This window comes from Anomaloglossus baeobatrachus, chromosome 3, assembly GCF_048569485.1.
Source record: "Anomaloglossus baeobatrachus isolate aAnoBae1 chromosome 3, aAnoBae1.hap1, whole genome shotgun sequence".
Lineage (NCBI taxonomy): Eukaryota > Metazoa > Chordata > Amphibia > Anura > Aromobatidae > Anomaloglossus > Anomaloglossus baeobatrachus.
This window is the reverse complement of record NC_134355.1, coordinates 437,611,373-437,629,474: the sequence shown is the minus strand read 5'-3', so window position 1 is coordinate 437,629,474 and position 18,102 is coordinate 437,611,373. Positions and strand designations below refer to the sequence as shown.

The window sequence follows — 18,102 nt, the reverse complement described above, 5'->3', positions numbered from 1 at the left end:
GCCATTGTTTTCAATGGGGTTCGAAGGTGTTCGTCGAACGTTCGACGAACATACCTGCTGTTCGACGAACCGAACTCGAACACTACGGGGATGGCTCATCACTAGTTGGAAACTTAGCTGGCTGCAATCCCCTGACTATAACAACACAACTAGAAGTAGCATTAGAGGGATCCTAACTAGAGATGAGCGAACCTCTAGAGGCTCGAGTTCGACTCTGTTAGTAGAACGGAGGCCGCGTTCCAGTTCGGTTCGGCAAGCCGTTCGACGAACCCCTCGAACTCCATTGAAAACAATGGGAGGCAATCACAAATACATAAAAACACCTAGAAAACACCCTCAAAGGTGTCCAAAAGGTGACAAACAATTCCCAAGACAACACAAACACGTGGGAAAGTGACAAGGACAAATACTCATGCAAAAACTAAACAGCTGGATGAGGAAAAAGAGGAGACACAGATAGAGGCATGGCATACCCTTCTAAAATCATGTAAAACACAGCAAGGGGACTCAAAGCAGAGTTTCCCTTTTTTCCAAAAATTGGGCCCCACAGACACCCCTTCAGTGGCATCACTTGTTCCCCAGTTGCAAACAGGATGTTTTGATTTGCATCAAGCACATTCCAAAATACGCCAGCATTAACTGTCCCCAGGATGACACCAGGGTAGGTAGCAAAGTTTTTGCTGAACCAAGACTTGTTCATCTTGGCTCATTTTTAAAAACACAGCAAGCGGACTCCAAGCAGAGTCTCCCTTTTTTCCAAAAATTGGGCCACACAGACACCCCTTCAGTGGCATCACTTGTGCCCCAGTTGCAAACTTGACATGTATATTAGCATCAAGCACATTCCAAATCCACAAGCCATTACTCTCCCCAGGATGACACGGGGTAGTAAAGTCCTTGCGGATCTATGACTTGTTCATCTTGATGAATGTTAGTCTATCCACATTGTCACTGGAGAGACGCGTGCGCTTATCTGTCAGCACACACCCAGCAGCACTGAAGACATGTTCAGAGACCACGCTGGCTGCGGGACACGACAAGATCTCCAAGGCGTAAGAGGCGAGCTCAGGCCATTTTTCAAGATTTGAGGCCCAAAATGAGAAAGGCTCCAGTTGCAAAGTCATGGCATCGATGTTCATTTGGAGATACTCCTGTATCATCCTCTCCAGCCATTGACTATGTGTCAGACTTGTTGTCTCTGGTGGCCTTGCAAAGGATGGTCTAAAAAAATTATGAAACGATTCAATAAAATTGCTGTTACCAGCACCAGATACGGTGCTGCTGGTACGGTTAGACTGTTGATGACGAGACAGTCCCATGTTTGTCAAGTTACAACTGGGAGATTCACTGTGTGCACCACTGGTGTTTGGTGGAAAAGCCGAGCTAAGATTGAGTAACAGCTTCTGCTGATACTCCTGCATACGTGCGTCCCTTTCTATGGCTGGAATTATTTCACAAAATTTGGACTTGTACCGGGGATCTAATAGTGTAGCAACCCAGTAGTCATCATTACTTCTAATTTTGACAATCCGAGTGTTACGGTTGCTGCGAGCACTGGAGACTATGTCCAGATTTCTTGCTACTGAACATGTGCGCTGGAGACTAAGTCCTGTCTTGGAGCCATTGCACATGTGCGGGTGACATCATCGCTGACACGAGGTCACATGTCTCTGACACCTTCTATGCCGATTGGTCGCTGGTCATGTGCTTGTGACGCCTTGCTCGGTGATAGGCCAGCATGACGTCACTCCTGTCTTTCTGGAAGCGGATTGGCTCTGGTGTCCTCCATCTTGGATGAGGCACAGAGTCTATATAAGACCCTGACACACGCCGCATGGCGCTCAGTCCTCTTGGTTCATGCATAAGAGTAGACGCTCTGTGCGTGTTCCTCTAGGCATTCCTCTGTCTATGCTAGGTGAGCGCTACCGGCAGGGTAGCGTTCTTATACTTTACAGCTTCGGCTGCTGTCCGTATCCTTACCTCTTAGGGGAGCGGACATAGGCAGGTGCCTGAGGCACATGGTCTGGCTGGGCCTTGTGATTCGACTCGTAGGTGGACGTTGCCGCTAGGGTAATGTTCCTTATACTGCGTCTGGCAGTTGTTCGTATCCTCGCACACTAAAGGAGCGAACAGAGGTAGGAGCTTTGTGCGGCTTACGCTGCTGTTCGTCTCTTTTGCACCACTAGAAGAGCGGACCTAGGCAGGTGCCATATCTAGTGGTTCGTGTCCTCGCACACTAGTGGAGTGAACGCAGGTAGGAGCTTTGTGCGGCTTACGCTGCTGTTCGTCTCTTTTGCACCACTAGAAGAGTGGACCTAGGTAGGTGCCATTTCGCACACATTGCCTTTGTCTCTGTGATTATTAACAGAGATCATTCCACACACCCTCCAAGTAAGGGAGGAATTGCTTTACTTACTTATTATATCCTTCTGTAAGTTAACAGAGGTATTGCACTCTGCCATAGTCTGCAGCAGAGTCTTTGCACGGTGGACCCTGACTGTCTGATACTCCTTTAGGTTATTATCAGACAGCCCCCCGTAACATTAGGACTGAGCCAAGGGTCTGGCAGTTATGGCAGAATATCAGCAGTTACACCGTTACATACAAGTACTTGAGTCACGGCTCAAGAGTATAGAGGATAAACCTCAGACCATGGTGACAGCTGCACATGATCCTCGACTTGCTCTGCCAAACAGATATTCTGGCGATGCCAGATCATGTCGTGGTTTCATTAGTCAGTGTCAGATACACCTAGAGGTCAACTCTTCTCGCTTCTCTACGGAGAGGTCCAGAGTAGGCTTTATCATCTCCTTACTTCAGGACAAAGCCTTAGAATGGGCGACTCCCCTATGGGAGCGCTCTGATGTGGTTACTCTGAGACATCAAGACTTTCTTGATGCTCTTAAGGCGGTATTCATGGGTCCGCAGGTTACCCATGATGCGGCCCTGAGACTGTTAGATCTATCTCAGGGTTCGTTATCCACTAGTTCTTATGCCATTGCTTTTAGAACTCTGGTGGCAGAACTAGATTGGCCAGAGAAGGTGTTGATTCCTATCTTCTGGAGAGGGTTGGCAGGCTATGTCAAGGATGCTCTTGCTACTCGTGAGGTCCCTGCTTCTCTTGACCACAGGACTTGATCACAGTAGCAACGAGGATCGATGTACGCCATAAGGAACGTAGACTCGAGGTCTCTTCCTCACACCCTAAGCATCGGGCTATTCCAGTTGTTGAGGGTCCACTACCATCTTCCTCAGCATCTGAAACATCTCCCACTCCTATGCAGTTAGGTCATACGTCCTCCAGACTACGCAAGTCTGGTCCTCCTATATGTTACGTATGTCGTCAGACTGGGCACTATGCCAACAAGTGTCCTAGTCGTCAGGGAAACTCCCTGGCCTAGTAACCATTAGAGGGGGGTTACTAGAGACGTCTTCTGCACCCTCTAAGTGTTGTATCCCAGGTCAGCTCTCGTTATCTGAGAATACATGGCCTATTATGGCTTTTGTGGATTCCGGAGCTGACGGGACTTTTGTGTCCTCAGGATTTGTAAAGGGACACAATATTCCCTCTATCATGTTAGAGGCGCCTATTCCTGTCCGTGTTGTTAATGGAACTATGTTGTCTGACTCCATTACATTGAGGACAGTTCCCTTGCGCCTTTCCCTGTCTCATGGTCACATAGAGGATATTTATTTTCTTGTTTTGCCTGAGGGTATAGACGACGTACTTCTGGGTCTCCCATGGCTTCGGACTCATGCTCCTCACATTGACTGGGAGTCTGACAGCATTATTAGTTGGGGTTCGAAATGTCAGTCCCGATGTCTTCCCTTACCACCTAAGGTCATTGCGGTTGCATCTACTGATCTCTCTCCCATACCTAAACCCTATCTGGATTTCGCTGACGTGTTCTCCAAACAGGGTGCTGAGGTTCTTCCACCTCATAGGCCGTATGACTGTGCCATAGACCTTATCCCAGGTTCGATTCCACCTAAAGGCAGGGTTTACCCCCTGTCGATACCTGAGTCGGAGGCCATGTCGACCTATATAAGAGAGAGTTTAGAGAAGGGGTTCATTCGTAAGTCTGTCTCTCCCGCGGGAGCTGGGTTTTTCTTTGTTCGGAAGAAAGAGGGTGATTTGCGTCCCTGCATAGATTACAGGGGTCTCAACGCAATCAAAATAAAGAACAAATACCCATTACCTTTAATTTCGGAGCTCTTTGACAGACTGAGAGGAGCTCAAGTTTTTACGACGTTGGATCTGCGGGGTGCGTATAACTTGGTACGAATTCGAAAGGGTGACGAATGGAAGACCGCTTTTAACACCCGAGACGGTCACTATGAATACCTCGTCATGCCTTTTGGGTTATGTAATGCACCCGCAGTATTTCAGGACTTCGTAAACGATGTGTTCAGGGATTTACTGTTATCCTCAGTTTTTTTCTTCCTGATCTGGAGACTCATCGTCAGGATGTCGTTCGTGCCCTTTCCCGTTTAAGGGAGCACTCATTGTTTGCTAAACTCGAGAAATGTGTATTTGAGCAGTCCTCATTGCCTTTTTTGGGTTACATTATCTCACAAGAGGGCCTGGCTATGGATCCTGCGAAGCTCTCTGCTGTCCTGCAATGGTCCGAACCTCATTCCTTGAAGGCGGTGCAACGCTTCTTAGGATTCATAAATTATTACAGGCAGTTCATACCCCATTTTTCTACTTTGGTGGCCCCTTTGGTGGCCTTGACTAAGAAAAGTGCTAATCCCAAAGCCTGGTCTACTGAGACATCTCTGGCTTTTGAGGCAGTAAAAAGACACTTTTCAACTGCTCCCGTTCTTCAAAGACCCGATGAGAGTAAGCCCTTCCTCTTAGAGGTTGATGCCTCTTCAGTGGGTGCTGGTGCGGTCTTGTATCAAAAGAACGGTGCAGGTAGAAAAAGGCCGTGTTTCTTCTTTGCTAAAACCTTTTCACAGGCAGAGAGAAACTATACCATTGGGGATAGGGAACTGCTCGCCTTGAGATTAGCCTTGGAGGAGTGGCGTCACTTGCTGGAAGGAGCGAAACATCCTTTCCAGGTCTATACAGACCATTAGAATCTGACGTACTTACAAACTGCTCAGCGTCTGAATCCTCGCCAAGCCCGCTGGTCCTTGTTTTTCTCCCGCTTTCACTTCTCCATCAACTATCTGTCTGGGAGTAAGAATAACAAGGCAGACGCCCTGTCTCGCTCTATGCTTTCTACCCAGGAAGAGATTGACGAACCTCATCTTATCCTTCCCTCCAGGGTTTTTCATACGCTCTCCCCTGTGACGTTAGACCAAATCCCACCGGGCAAGACCTTTGTTCCGCCTGATTGACAGAATGATATACTGTCATGGGCCCACACCTCAAAGGTGGGTGGGCATTTTGGTATTAGGCGGACACGAGAGTTACTGGAGAGGTGGTATTGGTGGCCACACTTAGACAGCCACGTCAAGAGATATGTCGGTTCCTGCTACTCGTGTGCTCGCAACCGTCCATTACGGCAGAGACCGGATGGGCTCTTGCATCCTTTACCAGTGCCAGATAGACCATGGGAGGTGGTAGGCATGGACTTTGTGGGTGATTTTCCATGTTCACAGGGACATAGATTTGTGTGGGTCATTACGGACCATTTCTCCCGGATGGTTCATCTCGTATCGTTATCGAGAATCCCATCTTCCAGGGTACTAGCCAAACTATTCCTCAAGCATGTCTTTAGGCTTCACGGGATGCCAGATCGTATCATTTGTGATAGAGGCCCGCAATTTGCTTCCCGTTTCTGGCGAGATCTTTGTAGCCTTCTGCAAATTGAGTTGAATCTCTCTTCGGCATACCATCCGGAGACCAATGGTTTGGTTGAGCGTACCAATCAATCTATGATTATATACCTTCGACACTTTGTTGCTGAGAACCACGATAACTGGTCCTCCCTCCTACCCTGGGCAGAATTTGCCCTTAACAATTCGCTGGCTGAGGCCACTGGGCAGACACCGTTCGTACTCAATAATGGGCAACACCCTAGGGTACCGGTACCGTTTCCCGCTGCGGCACCTCCTCCTCTTGTGGCCGACTGGGCAACTAATGCAGGAGAGGTTTGGGATCGGACTCAAGAGTCGATCCAAGCAGCTAAGGACCGTATGAAGACGGTGTCCGATCGGTTTTGTCGCCCGGCTCCTGTCTTTTCTCCAGGGGACTTTGTGTGGCTCTTTGCAAAACACGTGAGACTTAGAGTGAGCTCTGTCAAATTTGCTCCTCGCTTCCTGGGTCCTTATGAGGTTCTTCGACAGGTAAATCCTGTAGTCTACCAATTGAAGTTACCCGTCCATCTTAGGATTCATGACAAATTCCATGTCTCACTGCTAAAGCCGGCTATTTTACCTCACGCTCGTGAAGAGCACTCTCCTGCCTCTGATTCCTTTCGCTCTAGCTATGAGGTACGAGCCATAGTCCATAGTTGGTTCTAAGATGGTTAGAGGGCGCAGGTTCTTCTTGATAGATTGGGAGGGTTACGGCCCGGAACATCGCTCTTGGGAGCCTGAGGAGGCTGTCCATGCTCCCGACTTAGTTGCCGATTACCTGCGTCGCCGGGAGGGGGGCCCTTGAGGGGGAGGTACTGTTACGGTTGCTGCGAGCACTGGAGACTATGTCCAGATTTCTTGCTACTGCACATGTGCGAGCGCTGGAGACTAAGTCCAGATTTCTTGCTACTGCACATGTGCGAGCGCTGGAGACTAAGTCCAGATTTCTTGCTACTGCACATGTGCGAGCGCCGGAGACTAAGTCCTATATTAGAGCCATTGCACATGTGCGGGTGACATCATCGCTGACACAAGGTCACATGTCTCTGACACCTTCTATGCCGATTGGTCGCTGGTCATGTGCTTGTGACGCCTTGCTCGGTGATAGGCCAGCATGACGTCACTCCTGTCGTTCTGGCAGCGGATTGGTTCTGGTGTCCTCCATCTTGGATGAGGCACAGAGTCTATATAAGACCCTGACACACGCCGCATGGCGCTCAGTCCTCTTGGTTCATGCATAAGAGTAGACTCTCTGTGCGCGTTCCTCTAGGCATTCCTCTGTCTATGCTAGGTGAGCGCTACCGGCAGGGTAGCGTTCTTATACCTTACAGCTTCGGCTGCTGTCCATATCCTTACCTCTTAGGGGAGCGGACATAGGCAGGTGCCTGAGGCACATGGTCTGGCTGGGCCTTGTGATTCGACTCGTAGGTGGACGTTGCCGCTAGGGTAATGTTCCTTATACTGCGTCTGGCAGTTGTTCGTATCCTCGCACACTAGGGGAGTGAACAGAGGTAGGAGCTTTGTGCGGCTTACGCTGCTGTTCGTCTCTTTTGCACCACTAGAAGAGCGGACCTAGGCAGGTGCCATATCTAGTGGTTCGTGTCCTCGCACACTAGTGGAGCGAAAGCAGGTAGGAGCTTTGTGCGGCTTACACTGCTGTTCATCTCTTTTGCACCACTAGAAGAGTGGACCTAGGTAGGTGCCATTTCGCACACATTGCCTTTGTCTCTGTGATTATTAACAGAGATCATTCCACACACCCTCCAAGTAAGGGAGGAATTGCTTTACATACTTATTATATCCTTCTGTGAGTTAACAGAGGTATTGCACTCTGCCATAGTCTGCAGCAGAATCTTTGCACGGTGGACCCTGACTGTCTGATACTCCTTTAGGTTATTATCAGACAGCCCCCCGTAACACCGAGGGTCATGTTGTAGGTAGTGCAGCAAGAAGGCGCTCATGTGTCTTGCACATCGAGGAGGACCAAGTCCTTGCTGTGTTTGTGGAATAGAGGTGCTAACCATGCTTTCTTCCTCTGACATCTCCCCCCAACCTCGTTCAACCAAAATTTGACCAAGGTCTCCCTCATCTGGCGAGTCTTCCATGTCCATTGAGAGTTAATCCTCCATTTCTTCCTGGTCTCCTGCACCTTCCTCAACATTTTGGCTGCTACCATGCGTCATTGTTAGTCCCTCTCCCCCACCGTCCCATGCCTGCCGCCTTGGTGATGATGAACGTCTGGACCTTGTAGATGTTGTTATCCCTTGCGCATATATGTCGTCCTGTACTTCCTCCCCTTCCTCTTGTCCCACTCCCTGACTCCGAATAGTGTTTAGCGTGTGCTCCAGCATGTAAATGACTGGAATTGTCATGCTGATAATAGCATTGCCAGCGCTAAACATATTCGTCGCCATGTCAACACTGTGCAGAAGGGTGCATTGATCTGAGACCACTCCATGAGGGTGATCTGCCATACCTCTGCATCTCGTTGGCCCAGGCTATACGTCATAACGTATGGCACCAGGGCTCGGCGGTGCTGCCACAGTCACAGTAACATGTGGAGAGTCGAATTCCAGCGTGTCGGCACATCGCATTTCAGGCGATGAACCGGCAGACCGAATGACTTTTGGAGCGATGCAAGTCGGTTAGCTGGGGCGGTTGAACGGTGGAAGTGAGCAGAGAGTGACCGTGCCCTGTGCAGATGCCCATGTAGGCTGGGATAGTGGGTTAAAAATTGTTGGACAACAAGGTTCAACACGTGAGCCATACCAGGCACGTGTGTCACCTTGCCGCGGCGAAGGGCCGCACTCAGGTTTGCCGCGTTGTCGCACACGGTCTTCCTTAGCTGCAGGTTGAGTGGAGACAACCATTTACAAAACTCGGACCACAGAGCTGACCACAACTCATCCGCTGTGTGACTCTTATTTCCAAGACATTTCAAGCTAAAGACCGCCTGATGCCGTTGAGCTCTGCTGCCAGCATAGTAAGGAGGTGTGCAGGATTCCTTGTGCGTAGTTGCAACGCGGGTGGCTTTACAAGGCAGGCTTGGGGCGGAGATGGAGGACGAGGTTGAGGAGGCAGAAGCAGTGGAGGAACTTCGACATACAGAGGATTGACGCACAAGTCGTGGGGACGGCAAGACTTGTTGAGCAGACCCTTCTCCATCTATCACCTTAGTTGCCCAATGCCTAGTCAGCGACATGTAACGCCCCTGTCCATGCTTATTGGTCCAAGTATCGGTGGTTAAATGCACCTGGTGACACACAGAGTTTCTCAAGGAAGCGGTGATGTGTGCGACATGCTGGTGTAGCGCAGGCACACCTTTCTTGTAGAAGTAGTGGCGACTGGGCATCTGGTAATGGGGCACTGCGACGGACATAAGGTCTTGAAAATCCTCTGTGTCCACCTGGCGGAAAGGCAGCATTTTGGTAGCCAAGAGCTTACAGAGGGATAAAGTCAACATCTTAGCTTTGTCATGGCTCGGAGGAAAAAGCCTTTTATTTGTCTACATCTGAGAGACCGAGATCTGGCTGCTGTGTGGAGACGGTGGTGAGTAGGGTGTCCCTGCAAAACTGCAGGTCTGTCAGGAAAGTGCAGGCGGAGACATAATATTGCCTTCATCCAAAGTTGGTGCTCTCAATGTCTGAGAGAGCTGTACACCAGCACTTGAGTTCCCCTTCCAAACCAACTGACGACCTACCAAGCAAACTGCCTGTTGTGGTTAAAGATGGTGGAAGGTCTGCGTATAAGAACAGGTCTGATAGCTGTCCCCACAGTCATAGAAGATGAATAGCGCACAGATGCACTGAAAGGGGCAGGCGGTGGATGGCCTGCTCCACTAGGCCGCATTGCAGTATGGTGAGCTTCCCACTTGGACTTATGCTTGTTATTCATGTGACGATTCATGGAAGAAGTTGTCAAACTGGTGAGGTTTTGGCCTCTACTAATAGATTGCTGACAAATTTTACAGATCACATGATTTGGGAGATTCTTTTGAAATGTCAAAAAAGGACCAGGCTAGGCAAGGCTTAGAGGACATGCGACCTGCAGAGCCACCACGACTTGTGCTCAGAGGCAGAGTGCTGGCTGAGGATGCACTTGTTGACGTGCTTCTAGTACTCCAACTCTGTCCAGGAAGGCACAAGGTTACGTCATCATCAGTTGTATCCTCCCCCACCACCTCTGGTGACCTCCTCGAGTGCCCAACTGAGGGTTGACAGTAGGTGGGATCTAGAACTTCATCATCAAGCGTTGTGTTTGCACTCCCCTCGCCCTCAGACCTAACCTCTTCCTGCCCTGACTGAATAGTTAAGTTGTCATCCCAATCTGGTATCTGCGTCTCATCGTCATCTGTATGTTCGTCATTGTCTCCACCAACAGGTGTTACAGTTTGTGAATGAGGGTCTACATTATGTTCAGAAACTTGGTCATCAGGGCCTGAATCTGGGCATCACTGCAGACCATTTCCTGGTTTGTACTCAGTGTAGCTTGGGAGCAGACCTCTGATTCCCAGCCTATAGAGTGACTGAACAACTCTGCAGACTCAGCCATCTCTGTTACACCATACTCTGCAGGGCGGGTGGAGACTTGAGAGCTGGGAGAAAGCAAGTGCGATTGGGATGACAACTCAGAGGAATTTTTTTTGGATTTTGAAGTTGAGGTGGAGGAGAGGCCACTTGTTGTAGCACTTGAGATCCATTCAAGCATGTGTTTTTTGTGCATCACCTACCTTTGTTCCAGTTGTTTGGTTCCGTAAAAAAGGGAGCACATCGGATTGGCCACAGAAAGTAGTAGACATCTTACGTTTCCTGGAAGATGGCCTATCTTCAGCAGATGTTAATGTATCTTTCACACCTTCCCCACAGACACAAACTTTTTTCCTTTTCCAATACGCCTGTTCCCCTTTCCACCAGCATCTGTCCTTTTGCCACTCATTTTGTTAGCGACAAGATTGGCCACTTAAAATGTGGTAGAAAAAATGTGCAGGAAGGTAGAAGGCAGAGGTGGTGGAACTTGCTTGGCACCAGTGGGACACTAATTTAGTATAGCAGACACTTTTTGGATGCCACTAAGTTTCAGCACTGTTTGCTATAAAAATAGCTTGGCAAAAATGTGCAGGAGGGTAGAAGGCAGAGGTGGTGGAACTTGCTTATCACCAGTGGGACACTAATTTAGTATAGCAGACACTTTTTGGATGCCACTAAGTTTCAGCACTGTTTGCTATAAAAATAGCTTGACAAACATTTGCAGGAGGGTAGAAGGCAGAGGTGGTGGAACTTGCTTGGCACCAGTGGGGCACTAATTTAGTATAGCAGACACTTTTTGGATGCCACTAAGTTTCAACACAGTTTGCTATAAAAATAGCATAGCAAAAATGAGCAGGAGGGTAGAAGGCAGAGGTGGTGGAACTTGCTTGGCACCAGTGGGGCACTAATTTAGTATAGCAGACACCTTTTGGATGCCCCTAAGTTTCAGCACTATTTGCTTTAAAAATAGCGTAGCAAAACTGGGCAGGTGGGTACAGTGGCTGGGTTCTGTGGGTACCAGGACAGGAAAGGAAGCCTCACTTTCTATGCCTCCTAATTATGAAATGCAGCAAGGAATTCCCAGAGCTGAGGTACACAGACGCTGTTATCTAAATCTGAATACAGCGTTTGCACGGACCTGCCTAGCAGCTATGGCTCTGAGCGCCTGGAAATCATCCCTGAAAAGGGCTGAAATAAACAACAGTCCCTAATCTTTACAGCGCTGTGTCTATAGCGCACACAGCATTAGCGGCAGCAGCAGCAGCATGAGCGGTGAATGTCACATACACGCAGAAGGCAGATAATGGTGGGGTGAGGGAAAATGGCCGTATTTATAAGGCAAGGACATGTGACATTCACAGCCTGTGATACATGCCCTTGCTTTGTCTGGCAAAAAGTACACTTAGCGGTGTGTGTGTCTGTGATTGGCTGACATTCTGGCCCGCCCCACTGCACGCGTGCTTAGGAAAAAAGAAAAAAAAAATGGCGATCGCCATTATCTTAGCACTTAGCTGCAGCACAGATCTAAACCGCGTCCCCCCACACACTATATGCTGAAATTTGGTAATAGCATGAATCACAGTGACCCACACTATTACAGTGAAAAGCCAGCTAGTAAATAGCTAGACTTTTTGCTGATCGAACCGTTCTCGAACGTGACTCGAGCTATCGAGCTTTTAGCAAAGAGCTCGAGTTCAATCTCAAGCACCCCCTAAATTACTCGAACATGAAATTGGCGAACCTCGAACATTGCTCAACTCTATTCCTAACCCACCTAGACGCCTAGTCACCAGTAAATAACTATCTAACTTCAAAGATGAAATGAGGAATCCTGACTTGCCTCAGAAGAGCCCCAAAAGGAAAGTAAAAAGCCCCCAACATATAACAACGGTGATGTTAGAAAAAACAACACACAGTTGGAAAGTATAGGGTTAAGAAAAGTGAGGCCCTGCTAGCTAGATACAAAAGGACAGAATAGATTACTGGTTGCAGCCAGCAAAAACCCTGTAAAAACACCAATACCTGATAATAAAAAATATTCCCTTAAAGATCACACGATCTTCCTCCCGCTACATCAGGTACTCTTGTGCAAATACATCCAAATGGAAAATGCAAATGTAATAAAAAAGATCATAACTACAAAAATAACATGCAATACAAAAATACAAATCCTGATCAGACAGGGAGTAACAACTCCCTTTCTTGCTGGGAATAAATTGCTCTCCATAAATGGTGCAGGAAAAGCACTTATTCACCAGAAAGAAACAAAAGATAATATTCTCAAACACAGGTTCAGAAAAAGGCATAAATAGCCACCAGAGGGAAACCAGAAACACTCCCAGGGACAGCACCATCTCTGATGGAATTCACAACAATCTCCTATATCATTATAAAACCAGTTAATCTTTAAATTTTTAAAATAGATCACGACTCTTGTACTCAAGTTACTACATGCATTTGTAGTGCCCCTGAGCCACTTAGGGCACTACAGTGAACTGCATCCTTTTGGAAATGCAGGACCTACCCCTTGGGACTTGGAGTACCAGTGCCGATACCACCAAAGCACAACTAAAATACTAGTTCTCCACTCCACACCGGGCATAAAGGGTTAACCTTGTAAGGGGTTGGTCGCCATGGAAGGGAACGAGTTCTGGGATTAGCCAGACTGGTGGGAGGGATCAGGAGTCAGTCTAGAGGCACACAGAGAGGTGTGCGGATGTGCCTCAGCTGGGTACGCGCAACGGTGACCCCGGGGGCACAGGAGAGAGGTCACCAGGTCGGGTACAGGAGATACCGCTGAGACCAGAGCACGCACGGGGCACAGGGCCATAGATCAGGTGCCAGTTTTACATGGCTTCATACATACCTGCCCGGTGAGGACACCTTCATGGACTTCACCAAACCAAATAATCCAGGGGCATCAGCAGTAAACTAGGATTGGCGTTCGGACACTTACCTCCCCACAGGGTTGCACTGGCCGCCGTACGGAGAAGGAGACTGTACCCCAAAAGGGACAGATCAGGCCCCAGCTCTCCACACTATGGGGACCCAACCAACACAGAGTGTTGGGGACAGAGCAACCTGGGTCACTACATTGGCACTGATACTCCATGGGACCTGAACCAGCATCCCCTGGGTCCTAGTGAGTAGAGGCTGTTAAAGACAACCTGGTGTGGTCTCCGTTATTACCCTGTTACATCTCCCAGACACAGCCCTACCTGTGGAGGGCCTAACACCATTGCTGCAAACACCACCAGCCCTGGGAGTACCCACATTAAGCAGCGGGAGTTCTCCATCTTTAACCGCAACCCGCAGCTTGTGTCACATGAACATTAACTCTTATCACCCCTGTAAATACTCTTTTTTATAAAAGAAGCCTCAGGGCATGGGACTGGGCAATGGCCGCCAGAGTGACATTCTCATTTGTTACCGCCCGGGATCGAGTTACCCCTTCCCTGGGCGCAACACCTTATTAGCCGAGCTTACAATCAATTACATTAGTCCATATATATTTTTTTGCATTAAGTAATATATAGGGGACACTTCTGGCAAGTCAACTAACCTCTAGGCAAACTCTTGATTAATTTCCTAAACTGGGCTATTATTGGGAGATTCTGAGCCAGATCAGAAAAAACACTGTATAAACCTATAGTTATTTACAAAGTTCTACTCCACTGCGGTGACATTCTCTTCCATTCTTGCCAACAAATTGCTTGGCAAAAGAGTTCTTCCCCAACTAATGGATATGTAATTACAGCTGACAAGGTTAGGATAGTCATTATGTCTATGGAAGCCTCAGACAATTGATTGTTGGGGAAACATCAATGATATTGTCTCGTGGAGATAGAGTACACAGAGTGTTCTGCTGACAGCCATCTAATGTGTGTGTCAGCCTAGAGCAGGGGTCAGGAACCTTTTTGGCTAAGAGAGCCGTAAACGCCACATATTTTGAAATATAATTCCACGAGAACCGTACAATATGTTTTTAAAGGGCCATTGACAGATCAATCGCTCCAATGTTCACTTAGTACAGCAAGGAATGCTCCTCCCTGCTGTATAAAGCCACAACTGGACTGAAACAATGGTACTACACTCTGCTACAAACAGACACACACAACTCTGCTACAAACAGACAAACACACACAACTCTGCTACAAACAAACACACACAACTCTGCTACAAACAGACAAACACACACAACTCTGCTACATACAGACAAACACACACAACTCTGCTACATACAGACAAACACACACACACAACTCTGCTACATAGAGACAAACACACACAACTCTGCTACATACAAACACACACAACTCTGCTACATACAGACAAACACACACAACTCTGCTACATACAGACAAACACACACAACTCTGCTACATACAGACAAACACACACAACTCTGCTACAAACAGACAAACACATACAACTCTGCTACATACAGACAAACACATACAACTCTGCTACATACAGACAAACACATACAACTCTGCTACATACAGACAAACACACACAACTCTGCTACAAACAGACACACACAAATCTGCTACAATCAGACAAACACACACAACTCTGCTACAAACAGACAAACACACACAACTCTGCTACATACAGACAAACACACACAACTCTGCTACATACAGACAAACACACACAACTCTGCTACATACAAACACACACAACTCTGCTACATACAGACAAACACACACAACTCTGCTACATACAGACAAACACACACAACTCTGCTACCTACAGACAAACACATACAACTCTGCTACATACAGACAAACACACACAACTCTGCTACATACAGACAAACACACACAACTCTGCTACATACAGACAAACACACACAACTCTGCTACAAACAGACACACACAACTCTGCTACATACAGACAAACACACACAACTCTGCTACATACAAACACACACAACTCTGCTACATACAGACAAACACACACAACTCTGCTACATACAGACAAACACACACAACTCTGCTACATACAGACAAACACATACAACTCTGCTACATACAGACAAACACACACAACTCTGCTACATACAGAAAAACACACACAACTCTGCTACATACAGAAAAACACACACAACTCTGCTACATACAGACAAACACACACAACTCTGCTACAAACAGACACACACAACTCTGCTACAATCAGACAAACACACACAACTCTGCTACAAACAGACAAACACACACAACTCTGCTACATACAGACAAACACACACAACTCTGCTACATACAGACAAACACACACAACTCTGCTACATACAAACACACACAACTCTGCTACATACAGACAAACACACACAACTCTGCTACATACAGACAAACACACACAACTCTGCTACATACAGACAAACACATACAACTCTGCTACATACAGACAAACACATACAACTCTGCTACATACAGACAAACACATACAACTCTGCTACATACAGACAAACACATACAACTCTGCTACATACAGACAAACACATACAACTCTGCTACATACAGACAAATACACACAACTCTGCTACATACAGACAAACACACACAACTCTGCTACATACAGACAAACACACACAACTCTGCTACATACAGACAAACACACACAACTCTGCTACATACAGACAAACACATACAACTCTGCTACATACAGACAAACACATACAACTCTGCTACATACAGACAAACACACACAACTCTGCTACATACAGACAAACACACACAACTCTGCTACATACAGACAAACACACACAACTCTGCTACATACAGACAAACACACACAACTCTGCTACATACAGACAAACACACACAACTCTGCTACATACAGACAAACACATACAACTCTGCTACATACAGACAAACACATACAACTCTGCTACATACAGACAAACATATACAACTCTGCTACATACAGACAAATACACACAACTCTGCTGCTCTGTGGGGCCTGCACCCGCGGCTCGGCGGGTACAGCACCCGCGGAATCGGTGGGGCCAGCACCTGCGGAATCGGCGGGGGGGGGATTGGCAGGGCATACATCTGGGGGGTTAGAAGCAGCTCACCGGGGCCCATAATGGGGAGGCGGGGAGGGCATTTACCCGATTAGGTCACGGTGGAGAGGGGGCCCACACAGCGCCGGACAGAAGCTCGCCTCCTTCATCTGTGGGACTGAGAAGGCGGTAGCTCAGCCCACAGATGAAATTCAAAACAGGATGTCTGCGCGCCTTAAAGTGACGGCGCCGCAGATTGCTGCCGAGGACTGCGGTCCCCGGAACTCGGCCGGGGGCAGCAGAACTATAAAGGCGAGTGGGCCCCGGCCAAGGGACAGGAGAACTGACGAGGCCGAGTGGGCCCCCCCGGCTCTCCAGGGCCCCGGCATTTGCCCATAGACAGGTAGGAGCCCTGTCTGCGAGCCAGATACGGCCATCAAAAGAGCCATATCTGGCTCGCGAGCCATAGGTTCCCGACCCCTGGCCTAGAGGCTCTCCTACAGTCTCCTGATGTCAATTGTCTGGGCTTCTTGATTTGAGCCATATAATATCTTATTCATAGTTCTGTTTATAACATTTAGGTTCTAGAATTATATTTGGAAATCAATTTCTCTTGGCAACAAATTCACAGATCTTCAGAAGATATATGTTTAAACGTGCTTCTCGAGTCCAATAAAGACGGTGCCTCCTAATTTTGTTGCTTCTCTACTTAGCTGCTCTCTCTTATGTTTTGATACTATTATTTTTAGTTAAGTCTTGACAGAGTTATTTGTCATGTTACAGCTTAACTAGACGTCATTACTTTTTGAAATAGTTTATAAAGGTATTGTGAATTAAAAGAAAAAAATTACCAAACTGATGAGAAATACTTACTTGTATAGGCGGATATGTTTAAACCGTTTCCTGTCACATTAGATTCGCCAACAACCGCAAATACTTGGAATGAGTATAAATTTCCTGGTGTCAGATCTTCAATGATAGACTGATTTATAGATGACTGAAAATACACAGTGACAGCACCTGCCATCTCTATCAGGTAGAACGTGACATTTCCAACTGGTATTTGCCAGCCTAAAGTTATAGAAGTGGTGCTGATATTTAATGTCCTCAGATCTGTGATGACATTGGGCTCTGTAGAAGTAAAAGTCTGACGTTACACTTCAGCACAACACACATATTTAGGTATGATAAAATATATATCCCATCATTGTATTTATAATAGGTCATAACTACATAAGAAAACATTTAGTAAACTCACAAACTAATGCTATGGTTTCTAAAGTAGAGATCAACTATATAGAGGAGACATGCCTACTAGTCTTATAATTACAGCAGAATGATAGTGATTTAACGTGTTTGGCTGTAGCTATTCTGACTTTTCTAGCTATGTATTCACTTTGTGATATGTGACATTGGGGTATTTCACATATTGCATGCTGGTGTATGAGCTGAACATGCACCATACCCTGTGTTATACAACCAGTATCTTTCCTGTCTATGTTCGATTTCGAGACCTGGACACCTGGTGTTCAGTATGAACCTCAAACTTTACCATTCAGGTTTGCTCATCTATAATTTTAATTGTTTATTTCCCTGTATTGTCACTTGAATGACATTTAAAACTGTTAACTAGTGATGAGCGAGCACTAAAATACTTGAGTGTCGCTACTCGAATAGAGCAGTGCGGACGCTTGGACGGGATCGACTCAAATAGCAAGTATAATAAAAGTCAACGGGAAATAAGAGCATTTTTCCAAAAGA

General features: G+C 47.2%; 1 protein-coding gene across 2 annotated transcripts in view; it reads right to left on the bottom strand.

Annotated features, from left to right (window-relative positions):
* Positions 1-17,454, bottom strand: part of LOC142295398 (receptor-type tyrosine-protein phosphatase beta-like) — a 142,215-nt gene extending 124,761 nt beyond the window's left edge. For both annotated transcript variants that reach the window (XM_075338498.1, XM_075338499.1), the window contains exon 1: positions 17,215-17,454. In XM_075338498.1, the coding sequence (XP_075194613.1) occupies positions 17,215-17,368 (154 nt within the window). In that variant the 5' untranslated portion in view covers positions 17,369-17,454. The remainder of the gene's footprint in view (positions 1-17,214) is intronic.
* Between the last annotated feature and the right edge of the window lie 648 nt (positions 17,455-18,102).